Below are 14,041 nucleotides of genomic sequence, written 5' to 3'. Positions count from 1 at the left end.
GCTCTATGTCATACACCATAGCACACACCAGACCTCTTCTCTCATGACTGGAAAACTCTCCTACAACCTCATCCACCACTGAGTGCAAACTACACACTAAGGATAATGTTACCCTGTGTGAAGTTTGCAGTGGTCCTCTGTCTCCTGCAAGTCCTCTGCATTACTGCTGACATAGGTACGTACCCCCATTTATTTGTCTATTCAGCTTGGAGTCAAATGATCGGATCGTAACTGAATTTGAAATTGTCATATGAGACGTGCTGTTGAAGCTGTTCCGTCCTGCTCCAGACAGTGGCTCCTTCCTGATCTTCAACGAGAACCACAACAAGTGCATAAAGGTGGAGAGTGCCACCTCATTGACGGTGGCCCCCTGTGATCCCCATGCCAAAGAGCAGCAGTTTCGTTGGGCCTCTGAATCGCGCATCCTCAGTCTGTCCCTCAAACTCTGTCTGGGGGCCACAGAGATTAAAGACTGGGTGAAGGTGGTCCTCTTTGAATGTGACGAGAATAGTGACCTCCAACATTGGCAGTGCAAGAATGAGACCCTCTTTGGCCTTAAAGACCAGGACCTGCACTTAAACTGGGGCAACCGCAATGAGAGGAACATAATGATCTACAAAGGCTCAGGGCTCTGGAGTCGGTGGAGGATATTTGGCACCCGCGGCGACCTTTGTTCGAAGGGGTATCAAGGTAGGAATTGTGGTGACTTTGTTAATAAAGAAAAGGCTCCAATAGTTTACTGTTGAATCTAATTTATGCTGCAGTTTTTTAGAAAGGTTGAACGGTGGTTTCTGAAAGTCCTGCAATAGTGTTTGCTGTGCAGAATCTTCCCATGCTGGAGATTGTTGTAAGGTATTGATTTTTTCATGTAAAGAAAAAATAATTTTTTGATGAGTAATATATTCAGCAGATTGTGATGTCTTAGATTCAGTTTGACTCCTAATAGCTTTTATTCTTGATTTTCTGGCAGTAAAAAAAATAGACATAATCAAATCAAGGCCAAATCAAAAAGAATTAGATTACATTATAATATCTGTAGACTCCTGAAATTTTATTGTCCAGACTGCCACAATCAGCAATGTGTCGCAAATGTCAAGCATGTTTCATGCAAGGGGACAGTTGTGGCACCTGGATGCAGTGGGCCGCTGACCTTCACAAGGCAGCAACAATATCCTGGGCAAATCTGTGGTCTGACTGTTGGACTTAAACTCATCTGTGACTCAACAAAAACTCTTGTCTGTAAATGAGAGAAATCTAACATATCTACCTACAGAAGAGCGTCTGCGTAAAGAGCAGGCTTCAGAAAAAGCTACAGTTTTGGCAAGATGTGCAGCCAGTTAGTAAAACTCTTTTATGTTACTGATTAGACAATGGTATATGATAGTGTGCTTCCATATTTGTGGCTACAGTTTGGGGAAGACCCTTTTTCAACATGATAACACCCTTGTGCATAAAGTAAGGTTCACGAAGAAATTGTTTCCTAAGTTTGGTGTGGAAGAACTTGACTGGCCTACACAGAGCCCTGACCTCAGGCCCATCCAACACCTCTGGGATGCTGGAACTGCGAGCTAAAGCTTCTTGCCCAACATCAGTGGACAGCCTCACTATGCACATGCTCTTGTGGCTGTGTGGCTGAATGGGGCCAGATCCCTGCAGCCAGGTTCCAAAATCTTGTGGACAGCTTTTAAATTCATCATCTCTGTCTCCTTAGAGATTTTCACGATAGGGGGCAATGCCTTTGGAGGTGCTTGTCAGTTCCCATTTAAGTTTATGGAGAAGTGGTACGCTGAGTGCACAAAGGATGGTCGCACAGATGGACAGCTGTGGTGTGCAACAGAGAGAGATTACGATAAAGACAGGAAGTGGGGCTTTTGTCCCAACAAAGGTAAGTGCAAGAAACATATTATTTCAACCATTTCATGTTTCTATTAATCAGTATGATCAAACCATGCTGAATTAACTTGTTTGTCTTGTAATTAGCCATCAATGAAGAGGTCAGTGCTGACAGGTCTGGTTTCTGACCTCCCTCCTCTCCCCCAGCAGAACAACACTATCATTTCCTCTCATGAGTTGTCAACACAGCACTGTCCTTCTTTTCCTCTTCTCACAGGCCTGTCTTTCCCCTGACAATGCCCTAAAACTGGGGCAGGAAAAGAACAGAAAAAGAAAGAGAGCTCAATTTTTCTATAGTTTTTTATAAACACAACAATTATTTCACATCATTTAATCACCATTATGCTTAAAATCCATTCAAGGCAAAATATATCACATGACCTTTACTTAATGAAGTTGTTTAAAAATTTTAGTACTTTGTGTCTCTACTATAATGCAGCATCCTCAGGTTGGGACACTGACCCGGTCACAGGGGTTCAGTATCAGAGGAACACACAGTCAGTGTTGACCTGGCATCAGGCCAGGAAGAGCTGCCAGCAGCAGGGCGCTGACCTCCTCAGCATTGTAGAACTACATGAACAGTCATACATTTCAGGTACAAAGTCAGCCTTGTATGAGTCACCCATTCTACACAATATCATTTCATTAAACACGGATTGCATTATAATGTATGGGTTTACACAGGGTTGACAAATACTTTGGGAACATCTCTGTGGATTGGACTGAACAGCCTGGATTTTGAGAGTGGATGGCAGTGGAGCAATGGAAACCCATTCAGATATTTAAACTGGGCGCCAGGTTAGTGAAGACATTTAATACACTGTGACAGGAGTGGGACTTTACTATAAGTCGTGGCTTCACTTAAAGGGTAACTTTTTCAACAGGGACCGTATTTTCCCATGTTTTTGGGTCTATGTGATGAATGGAGAAAACCTTATCTGAGATTGGTCCAGTATTGAGCAAGTGCTGCAGTTGGCAGCAGCGAAACAGGACTGCAATGTAATCCATGGGGACAATTGCACACCATCAAATGACATCAACTAAAGTGCTTGTTTTTGCCACTGACAGGCTCAGATTCAGTGTCTTGCAACATTATGGAAATGATTTTACTTCTTTGGTCTACCGGTGTGTTGATCAGTTGGCTTGTTTGTGTTATTGTGTACCTGGTGTCTTTGACCCTTTAAATCACCAAAGTCACACAATAACACAAACAAACGAAAACACAATTTCCATAATGTTGTCAGATACTTAACGACAATCTGATCAGTGGCAAAAACAAGTGGAGATGCTTTGACAGTGCGCCCAGAAGCATTAGGTTGCAGTCCAGGTTCGCTTCTGCCCTAGTACGCTCACTCAATACCAGACCAAAAGTGTTCTCCACATTTGTCACTGAGACACAAAAACATGGGAAAATAGGGTTCCAGATTGACCAATACCAAAGATACCCCTTAATGTGACCGGTTGCATGATAACAACAGTAAGCTTCTGAAATTATCAAATTAATGACTAGGCTATATATTTACAGTTGGAGCAATTAATGTTACAAAAGTTGTCATGAATTATCAATTAATGTTTACATTAAAAACAAATAAAACAATGGATCAATGTTTCCAATAGGTCATCCCTCATCAGAGCCCGGGCTTACATGTGCCACCCTAAATGCAGGAAAAGCCTCAAAATGGGAGAGCAGCGCCTGCACCAAGAAACTTGGTTACATTTGTCGCAAAGGAAACTCTACCAGTTTGCCTCCACCTCCAAGTAAAATGATAAGAATTTCTAATAATCAGAATCTGTCTTATTATTAGAGTGAGTCTTCATAACATAAACCTACAACCAAATATCTTTTCACTTCTCTTGGTCTCTCTGCACAGACAAAGACCAGCCCAGCTTCTGCCCCAATCACTGGATTCCATATGCAGGTAGCTGTTACTACTTGGAGAGGAGTAAAAAGATGTGGAGGGACGCTTTGGCTGCCTGTCACAAAGAGGGAGGAGATTTGGCCAGCATACACAATATAGAAGAGCAGAGCTTCATAATATCTCAATGTGGATACTGTAAGTGTTCAATAAGTCAACAACAATCATATATGCTACAAATAATGATTTTGGACTTTAACAATTAATTAAATCATGTGACAAAAAATTGTGAATAGTAAATAGTAAAAATTAATATGTCTAGAAATAGGATTTAATTTTAGATTAATTTTAATAGAATAGTTTTACATTTTGGTAGACATGCTTATTAGCCTTTCTTGCTGCGAGTTAGTTTAGAAAAGTTTGCTTCCAATCTCATGTCTGCACATTATGAGGCTGCAGCCAGCAGCTAATTAGCTTAGCTTAGCATAAAGACTGGAAACAGGGGAAAGCATCTAGCCTACCAGCAGCTGTATCAAAGCTGTATAAAACCCGATGTTTTAAAACAACACTTGTGCCTGATTATATTTGGGTCGGGTGCATTAACCTTGTGAAAGCTCCGCTGGTCGCCAGGCAAACTCACGGTGACAACAAGACTACAAGAAGTCACTGCTCCAAGCCAAGAAATGGTGCAGCACGTCACCGCCCGTTAAACCCCAACCTGTCGTTTCTACACTTCAGTTTATTGTAGAAAGTTACTTAAACTAACAAAATATACTGTGTTTATCAGTTAGCTTAAGAGTTGCCAGTAGGTGGATTTTGTTATGTTTGGACAGAGCCAGGCTACCTGTTTCCAGTCTTTGTGCTAAGCTAAGCTGCTGGCTGTAGCTTCATACTTGCCGTACAGACATGAGAGGGGTATCAACACTTTTATCTAGTCTGAGCAAGAAAAAAAAATTCCCAAAATGTCTCTCTATGACCACGTAACATTCCCATGTGCATTCAAACCTCAGTGCCGACAGATGTGCTCTGGATTGGGTTGAATGATCAGAGGAACCAGATGCTGTTTGAATGGTCTGATCACTCCCACGTTACCTTCACCCAGTGGCAGACTGGTGAGCCATCTCATGCCACCAACCTTCAAGAAGACTGTGTCCTCATCAGCGGAAAGGTAACAGCCTTAACCGTTCAAATGCAGAAGAGAGATGTAAAATGCTGTTGATGAATGCAACAATACAATGATTGGTGCTGTATGTGGCCTATACAGGACGGGAGGTGGGCTGACCACATGTGTGAGAAGATGTATGGATACATATGTAAGAAGAAGGCCTCCACTAAACCAGCTGAAGGCAACCAAGAGGAAGCCAACCCGGGATGTAAGCTTGTGAGTGATGTAATGTCCTATAAATAATGAGTGTATTTATACAGCAAAGTCTTTATCAGATTTAGTCTCAGAGTATTTTGTTTTTATTATCTCAAGGGCTCGATCAGGTTTGGTTCTTACTGTTACAACATTGGATCTGTGTCAAAAACGTTTGATGAGGCAAAGCAGGCATGCTCAGAGGCTGGAGCTAACCTGGTGGATGTGGCTGATAGGTAATTTTCTCATTTCAGTCATGTTTATAACATTCCCATTCTTCCTAGTTTCAAAAGTATTTCAATCACTTTGATAAACAATAGTTAAATGTTGTAGTAAGTTTAGCTATTCATTTTGAATGGATTTTAAAGAAGATTTTTAAATGTTATTTTGTGCTGGCAAATAAAGCAATGTTGATTTGTGGCATCTGAAAATGAAGATGACTTTTCATTAACAAGTCAATCTCAGAATTTATTCTGAAGTAAATGTATTGCTCACCTTTCTCCTTTTATATGTTTTTATGCAGATATGAGAATGCCCTCTTGGTCAGTTTGGTGGGTTTGAGACCAGAGAAGTATTTCTGGACAGGTCTTTCCAACACAGAGGACAGAAACAATTTCAAGTGGACCACCAGAAGAAAAGTCACCTTCACTCATTTCAATGTGGGCATGCCAGGTACAGCTCACTTCTCTGAAGTTGTGAATCTGTGCTTACCATTTTCATATTGTCTGATTACATTTTGACTGGATGGGAGGAATCATAAGCCACTATCTTTATGTAATAGTTTATATGTTTTTTTTTAGCTATACTAACAGCATAGCTCTATGGAGAGCAATATCAGTCTGTCTGTCCACCATTTTAATCCAGACTGAAACAACTATTGGATAGACTGCCATGAAATTTAGTGCAGACATTCATGTCACTCCTAGGATGAATTGTAGGAATATTGGTGATGCTTTCATTTTCAGCCCAGCATCATCACGAGGTAAAAACTTTAATTTTTAAAACCGATGATATTTCCCATCAGCATCAGCTGTAGTTTTATTTAGTGCTAACTAGCAAATGTTGGCATGCTAACACAGTAATGTAAGATGGTGAACATGGTAAACATTATACCTGCACCGTCATCATGAGTATGTTAGCAAGCTGACGTTAGCATTTAGCTTATAGCACCACTATGTGCAAATACTGTCTCGTAGAGCTACTACAGCCAGAAGATTTGCTCCATAACACATTCCTTGATTGTACAAATTTCTTTTGGTTTGTTAAAAAAAAAAGACAGAAAACAGGGATGCGTTGCCATGACAACTGGAGTTTTTGCTGGATTATGGGATGTTGTCAGCTGCAGCAACAAGGAGAAGTATATCTGCAAGAAACCAGCAGAGGGTGTACAAATGACAACAGTTCCACCAACCACCGCAGCCCTGAGCTGTGAGTCTGGTTGGATCCCTGCTGCCAAAAGAAACGTCTGCTTCAAAGTAGGACAACAAACTGACCTAATCACTTAAATCTATGCGATTTTAAGTATATAAAACTCACGTTTTTTCTCCACTCATTTCAAAGCTTTACAAAAAAACAACCGGTCTTAAGAAGACTTGGCACGAGGCGCAGGACTTCTGCAGGGCCATTGGTGGGGATCTGATGAGCATACACAGTAGGCAGGACCTGGACAACGTTCAGTATGTTAGCTTAACATCTTGTATGTCAGAATTCATATTATGCTACTCAACCATTCAAGTAATCAGTTCTGGTGTTTTCTGTTGTCATTAAGGTTTCGTTCCTCTGACGCCGCCTGGATTGGCTTCAGCCTGGGTACCAATGAAGGTTTTGTCTGGAGTGATGGGTCAGCTGTATGTAGCACTTTATTGTTGTCACAAAAACTTTACTCACTGTCATTCTCAACCTTGGCCTAATTATGTGTATTTCCAAAAACTACGAGTTAGTCCGCCTATGAGAACTGGGGCTTTGGTGAACCAAACAACCACAATGACAACGAACACTGTGCAGAAGTCCAGTTTTACTACGGACGGCACTGGAATGATCGGTACTGTGAGGCCTTTAATAACTGGATCTGCCAGATACGCAAAGGTAACACCGACTGGTCTCATCATGGAGCTCCAGTTTACATGGAGCCATTTCTCCAAAGTAATTATGTGATATGAAATTACAGCTATGACATGCTGTTAAGACTCAGCCTTCATGGTTCTTGTACTTTCAGGTGTGACCCCCAAACCTGAGCCTGTCATAGTTGCACCTGGTAAGTTTCAGCAGTGTCTTCTTAGTCATCCAGGAGACGGATGCCAAGAAATGTTTATGGTTCCTGGAGAATAAAGCCTAATGACATTGGTGGTTCCCTGACACTTGGCTGTTCTGGGTGTCAGGGGTAGAGAAAAAGCATACAAACGCCACATTGCCTGGAGCACATTGGACAACACAACACAAATAATTATTTAATTACATTTATTAATCAGAGCAGTGGAGGTATGTAGAAACTGCTTTTTGTGGTTTGCAGCACTGTCTCTCTCTTTCTCTCTCTCTGTCGTCGACTAGGCTAAGAAACCAAACTAATTTAGCCAGACTCATTTCACGATTTCACAGCCCAAACACCCACTTGCACAGATGTGGGGCTTGGGCTACAGTAATCATATTTGTATTACATCATCAAGCATATATTTCTGATAGTGACAAAGAGGTGTTGGATACAAGGAAAGAGGTGCCGGTCCCAATCTAGAACGTCTTGGATCCTATTATGGGCAGAAATTGACACATATTAAGCCCTGGTTATTTTTTCCTTCTACCTATAATGTTTCTGGAGCGCCACACTTGCATGTATAGGTGGTGTCTTAACAACTGTAGCAAGTGACGTTTTGCTAAAAATGTCAGATCAATCAGTAGGCTATTTAACATTGTAATATAATATATCAGAATCAGAAATACTTTATTGATCCCCGAGGGGAAAATCTGTGCATCAGACTATACTTCAATCAAGGTCTAACAAATGTTAGTATGCTGATATGCTAAAAGATAAAGGGTAACATAGTAAATATCATATCAACACACATATAGCATTTTATCATCATGTTAACATTGTCATTATGAGCATCTTAGCATCCTGATATTAGCATTTAGCTAAAGATCACCACTGTGTGTAAGTACTGCCTCACAGAGCTGCTAGCATGTCTGTAGACTGTAGACTGGTGTATCTGTGGGATACCTGACAGTTTTGTTCCTTTTACAGTATACAACACCACAGAAGATGGCTGGATTATATACAATGACACACAGTATTTCATCAACAACAACAACTTAGATATGGAAGCTGCTAGAGCCTACTGCAAAAAGAACTTTGGTGAACTTGTGGTCATCACAGGCGAGAGTGAGAGGAAGTTCATTTGGAAACAGGCAAGGAATTCTGAATATTTTTTCAAAAACAACAAAAATATTTAACATTGAAGTTTAAAATGACAAAATGTATGTTCTCAAAAACACAGATCTGAGATGGTGGCGAAGTACTGAAAACCCTATGTGTAACAATTTCTTTTGATTTAACCTACATGTCTCTCTTAAAATCATATTCCAACAGATAGCGAAAGGCACAGAAGGGCAGTACTACATTGGCATGACAGTGAATTTAGATAAATCATTTAGGTAAATCAAACTACATTGTTTACAAAAAGTATACTGGCTACTTTCCATTAGCCATTCATCAAAGTCTGGTCTGAAGTTGTAGAGTTGTTGTTTATTAGTGACTTCTTGTTCATTCTGTACTTTCCATTTCCAGCTGGATGGATGGCACCCCTGTAACATACACAGCATGGGAACAGAATGAACCTAATTTTGCTAATAATGATGAAAACTGTGTGACTATATACAAGAGCATGGGTGAGTTTTAGCTAACCTAACTTAACCTGACATTAAAAAATAACTTTTTTATAACTTATTCATTGTTCTGTTTATACTCGGTACATACAGGCTACTGGAATGATATTAACTGTGGTACGGAGCTACCTTCTATTTGCAAAAGAAGCAGTAGCTTTATTAATACAACAATGGCCCCAACCACTGTTCCTAAGGGAGGATGTGCACCAGAGTGGCTACCTTTTCATGGAAAGGTAATGATATATAGTGATATAACTCCAGATTACTCTAATACACTTGTTGCCTACTGTCCCTTTGCTTGTTGTTCTAACACACAGTGCAAATTAATCTTGTTTAAACAGTGCTACAAAATTGTTGTGGGGAATGACAATAAGAACTGGCAGGAGGCCAGGACGCACTGCATAAACCAGGGAGGAAATCTGGTTTCTATCGTCAACGAGCAAGAGCAAGGTGACTGATTTGAGTTATGTGTTGCTAATGTTCACAAGCCACATTTCTTTGTGGTTGTCTGTAAAGGTCACATTTTGTTATGTAGTGATGAATTGTTTATTTCTTTGTAGCATTCCTAACAACACAGATGCTGAGATACAATGAAGATTTGTGGATAGGCATGAATGATGTCAACTGGGAGATGCATTTTGTATGGACAGACGGCAAAGGCATTTCATATACCAATTGGGCTAAAGGGCATCCAACAACAGTGCCTGATGGACGTTATTCATTTATGGATGAGGTTATTACAACATACCCTACTATATCCAAAGCTATCAACAAAAGTAATAAATAAAAAAGAAATTCACATTGACATTCAAAAGAAAGCAACCGAAAGAAAATCTCTTAAAATGCTACAGCCAAGAGAAACTAATATACCTTTTTCTGCCTCATAGTCGTTTGACTGTGTGATTATGGTGGGCAGCTCCTCCAAAATAAAAGGATTCTGGAAGGTGGAAGATTGTAATTCAAAACATGGCTTCATCTGTAAAAGAAACATTGGTGAGTAAAATATTAGCAAGGCCACATTGTCGTTGCGTAAATGCTAACTGGGGACAATATCAATTTACATTTTGTGCTACAGACTTTTTTCATTGAATTATTGTTTTACGACTGTGAATGAATAACAACTGGTGTTTCTTGTTTACAAAGATTCTCAGATTGTAGTCCCACCCACAACTGTGTTGCCGAAGGCTTTCTACAAACTTGGCAATGACTCCTACAAACTGGTGGCCCAGAAGATGAGATGGGACGAGGCGAGGCGGCAGTGCCAAGCAGACGATGCAGATCTGGCCAGTATCCTGAACCCTGTAACCCAGGCGTACATCACCTTGCAGATTTCCAAGCACAATGAGCCTGTGTGGATCGGCCTCAACAGCAATGTGGTAAAGGGCTTACCTGTTAATGTTTACCACTAATTTAAACAGGATTTCAAATACTCACAAACTTTTAGCTCCATAAACACCTCCACCAATGCATATTTTTTTCTTTACAGACTGGTGGGCGGTTCAAGTGGGTCGATAACTGGCTGCTGTCTTATACTAAATGGGGCACCGATGAGCCTAAACACAACTATGGCTGTGTGTATATGGATGTGGACAGAAAATGGAAGACTGCACCATGTACTGAGATCTACTATTCCCTTTGCAAGAGGTCACCAGGTTAGAACCTCTCTCTATTAGACATCTTGCACTATACATGCGTACATAAAGAAACAACAAGGTTAACCATGCCATATCCTGTCTTGTCTCTTTTTTAGACGTAGCTCCCACTGAGCCACCTCAACTCCCTGGCAACTGTCCAGAACCAAAGAAGCGAAAAACCTGGGTACCTTTCAGGGGCCATTGTTATACCTTCCTCAGTTCAGTGGTGGACAACTGGGCCCATGCATCAGTTGAATGTCTGAAAATGGGTATGTTGTAAAGAATTTCCATTAATGAATTTCAACGTGCATGTGTATAAAATCTTGATGGTATGCTATTGTGGCTGTGTTCATCAGGCGCTTCTCTAGTGAGTATTCAGGACCCACAGGAGAGTCTGTTCATACAACAGAATGTGGAGCTTCTACACGATGGTGCCAAGTCTTTCTGGATTGGCCTCTATAAGAATCATGAAGGTGAGCATGGCTTTACTGAAGTTAAATTCTGCCTCAGTGACTTGTAATTTCTTTAATACTCAAAACTATGCAAAACTAAAGTAAGGGATACTAAAAAGACAAACATTAAAACATAAATCTAACCACAGTGTCGCTTGTCCAAGTATGTGTTTGTATTGTAAGCATCCTAACCATCTAAGGGTTACGTTATAACATAAAATTAGATTTTAATTCATTATACTGTAGCTACTATATTACTAAGGAAGGGCTAATTAGCTCTACCTTAAAATACACAAACAATGCCCCTTTCTTTCTTATTAGCTGCTGACCTTTTGCCTGTGACATGCAGTTTTAGCCTCAGTCTTTTGGAAATAGACCATATGTGTAGCCATTATGTGTGTATTGAAACATCTTTTACAGGCTTTATGTTTTAAAAATTAGTCAGCTGGAGACACTTGAGTTTTAGTGCTAGCATTAGCTTATGCCAGCCAGGAATAGGGTTGCCAACTTCCTTAAATGGATCTACACAACAATGAGGGGAATCGTTGTTAATGTTCATATTACTGTTATTGTGTTGTATTTTGATGCTTTGGCAACATTGTTCTTGAAACTTTCATGGCAATAAAACTTTTTTATGTGAGAGAGAGCGGCAAGCCATGAACCTGTTTCTACTCGCCTCCCCTTGCTGATTTTAACAGAATTGTTCATAAATGAAAAAAATATTTAGCGCTCTGCTAGTACTACGTTCTTAAGTGAGTGCTTTGATTAATAAATGTATTCACTGATTTTGAAACAGTAGCATCATGTTGTTATTTAGCCTTTCTGAAGCTTTTGCATAGTTAAATGAATGAATTTTATGAAAAGCTTGCGTGATTTTAACAGCCCCCTCAGTCACTTCATCCTGGTCCGCTGTCAGACCAGCTGAAAGCCGCTGTCAGGCCTATGGTAGCAAAGATCTTGTTTTTTCCTAAAAGTAAGCCCCAAAGGTCATTTAATAACATTTAAAACTGTTCTGAAGTTGTTTCTAAAATCCTAAAAGATAATTTTCCATCTGGATGAAAAAATATTCTCAAATTGATTTCCTAATTCAAGCCGGAATTATTTTTTTTGACATGTTATTTTGTATGAAATTATAAAATAATAACAATACAAAGTAACATCAATAGAGTATAAATATAACTGATTATAGATGAATTAATTTAGTACATTTTTGTTCATGTTTGACACAGGTAGAACAAAGGTCACTGCTGGCCACAATCTTTGCTTGGTTTAGGAAAATATAGTAGCAACCAGTGAAACAGATTAAAAATCTTTTTTGAATGAGCAGCGGACTGAATGTTTTTTATTTAGATGATTAGCAGTCATTCAGACCTGAGGTGAACGTTGTTTAGTGACCTTGTAGGATTGTTGGTTATTTATTTTGTGAAAAATCGGATGCTTAGCTGACCTAAAGTTTAACATGTCCGACTGTGCTGCTTTGGTCATTAAAGTAACGAGCTTCCTTGTTTCAGGTGAGTGGATGTGGATCGATAACAGTGTCGTAGACTACACCAACTGGAAAACAGGGATGCCAAAGTCAGAATCCTGTGTGGACATTAATTCGGACAGCGGACAGTGGAGTACAAACAGCTGTAGCAGATATAGGTCTTATATCTGCAAAACACCTAAAGGTAAATTGTGTCAGCTGTTATGTAGTTTCAAATTGATCAAATCAGTGACTTACATTGAGTTTTTATTCTCTTTTCTTCAGTAATTACACCCACAGAAAAGCCACCATCTGTTGGTAAGTTATTTTATCTAAGATATATTGAAAATGATGTTTCAAACTCAAGTTATGTCACTGTTAATACTTCAATATGTTTTGCCTCCTTAGCCCACGTCGTTAAAGAAGCTTCTCACGGGTCGGCTGGCATCACTGTGGCTGTAGTACTAGTTGTAATCGCCATAGCTGGACTTGGTGCGTTCCTCCTCTTCCGTAAACGGATACCCACCCCTGCCTTGGGAGAAAGTACCTTTGACAACAAGTTATACTTCAACAATCCAATCCGAGCCGCTGTTGACACCAAGGGTCTGGTGGCCAACATAGAGCAGAATGAACAAGCATAGAAAGACATGAGATAAGTGTTAATCAGCACTATGAAATTTTAATTCTGGTTTCGTGGTTTATTTTGGATCACTTTACTGGGAACTGAATCTCAACCAAATCCTGTAGTATTTTTCCATTTTAAAGAGAACTGGATCAAAGATAATGATTCATAATTATTGTATAATAATTCATACATTTGTACACCAAACACCAGGTAAAAAACAAGAAAGGTGAAGATGTTTTATTAATGTATTTTTGGGGATTTTTCTAAACTGGGTTGCTTGTTATTCATGGGCTGTCCATCAGCCTATTTCTGGAATATTATTGTAAATAGATGCTGAATAAAATTAAATAAACAAAACAGAATTGTCCTCTTTTTGACACTTTTCTTCTTTTAATAGACCAAAAACTAATGTGTTAACATTAGCTAATTAGCACAAAACAGAAAGTACAGCAGGCTCACGGGAATGAAGATGAAAAGCCAGGGGATCACCAAAGTCAGTAGGCTTTGTCCTCTGGGCACCATGCATATCTCTAGAAATTGTAATGGCAATCCATCCGATAGTTGTTGAGATATTTCAGTCTGGACCAAAGTGATGAACCAACCGACCAACCAACCACTGACAGACCAACTTTGCCATCCATAGAGCGATGCCGCTAGCAGGGCTATAAATCTCAAATATTCTTCTTTGATTTATAAATGATAATGTTGTCATACCAGTATCACATTATTTAAGTGATTAAAGGACACTTTGAAGGATACTATTTAGAGTTTTCTAGAAGCTGACATTGCTGCCTTTCAGGCTCCTGTGTAAGAGCCTGCTTCCTGCCTTCTTCAACCCTTAGACAACAATTTTTTGGAAACCTTTGGAAATTGTCATTCAGCT

The 14,041-nt window shown here is 39.7% G+C and overlaps 1 protein-coding gene across 2 annotated transcripts; it reads left to right on the top strand.

Annotated features, from left to right (window-relative positions):
- On the top strand, positions 1–13,525 carry mrc1a (mannose receptor, C type 1a). 2 transcript variants are annotated; one of them, XM_038729950.1, is made up of 30 exons: positions 2–175; positions 289–690; positions 1,712–1,885; positions 2,333–2,488; positions 2,578–2,691; positions 3,511–3,651; positions 3,765–3,947; positions 4,760–4,917; positions 5,014–5,130; positions 5,227–5,342; positions 5,630–5,778; positions 6,382–6,581; positions 6,667–6,782; positions 6,875–6,953; positions 7,047–7,191; positions 7,322–7,360; positions 8,342–8,505; positions 8,687–8,751; positions 8,885–8,985; positions 9,076–9,215; positions 9,324–9,432; positions 9,543–9,715; positions 9,870–9,975; positions 10,126–10,358; positions 10,469–10,634; positions 10,733–10,885; positions 10,973–11,089; positions 12,580–12,738; positions 12,819–12,851; positions 12,942–13,525. In XM_038729950.1, exons 1-30 carry the CDS (start codon positions 106–108, stop codon positions 13,172–13,174), a joined length of 4,311 nt encoding a protein of 1,436 aa, XP_038585878.1. In that variant the 5' UTR covers positions 2–105; the 3' UTR covers positions 13,175–13,525. The 2 variants fall into 2 exon arrangements, with proteins under 2 accessions (XP_038585877.1, XP_038585878.1); XM_038729949.1 differs by having other exon boundaries at positions 1–175; positions 12,819–13,525.
- Positions 13,526–14,041: the final 516 nt, after the last annotated feature.

The sequence above is a fragment of the Micropterus salmoides genome, unplaced genomic scaffold, assembly GCF_014851395.1.
Source record: "Micropterus salmoides isolate LMB-PRFRI ecotype aquatic unplaced genomic scaffold, ASM1485139v1 Ms_hic_scaffold_1, whole genome shotgun sequence".
NCBI classification, from domain to species: Eukaryota; Metazoa; Chordata; class Actinopteri; order Centrarchiformes; family Centrarchidae; genus Micropterus; species Micropterus salmoides.
Note: the sequence above shows the minus strand (reverse complement) of the source record. Positions and strands in the feature narration are given on the sequence as shown.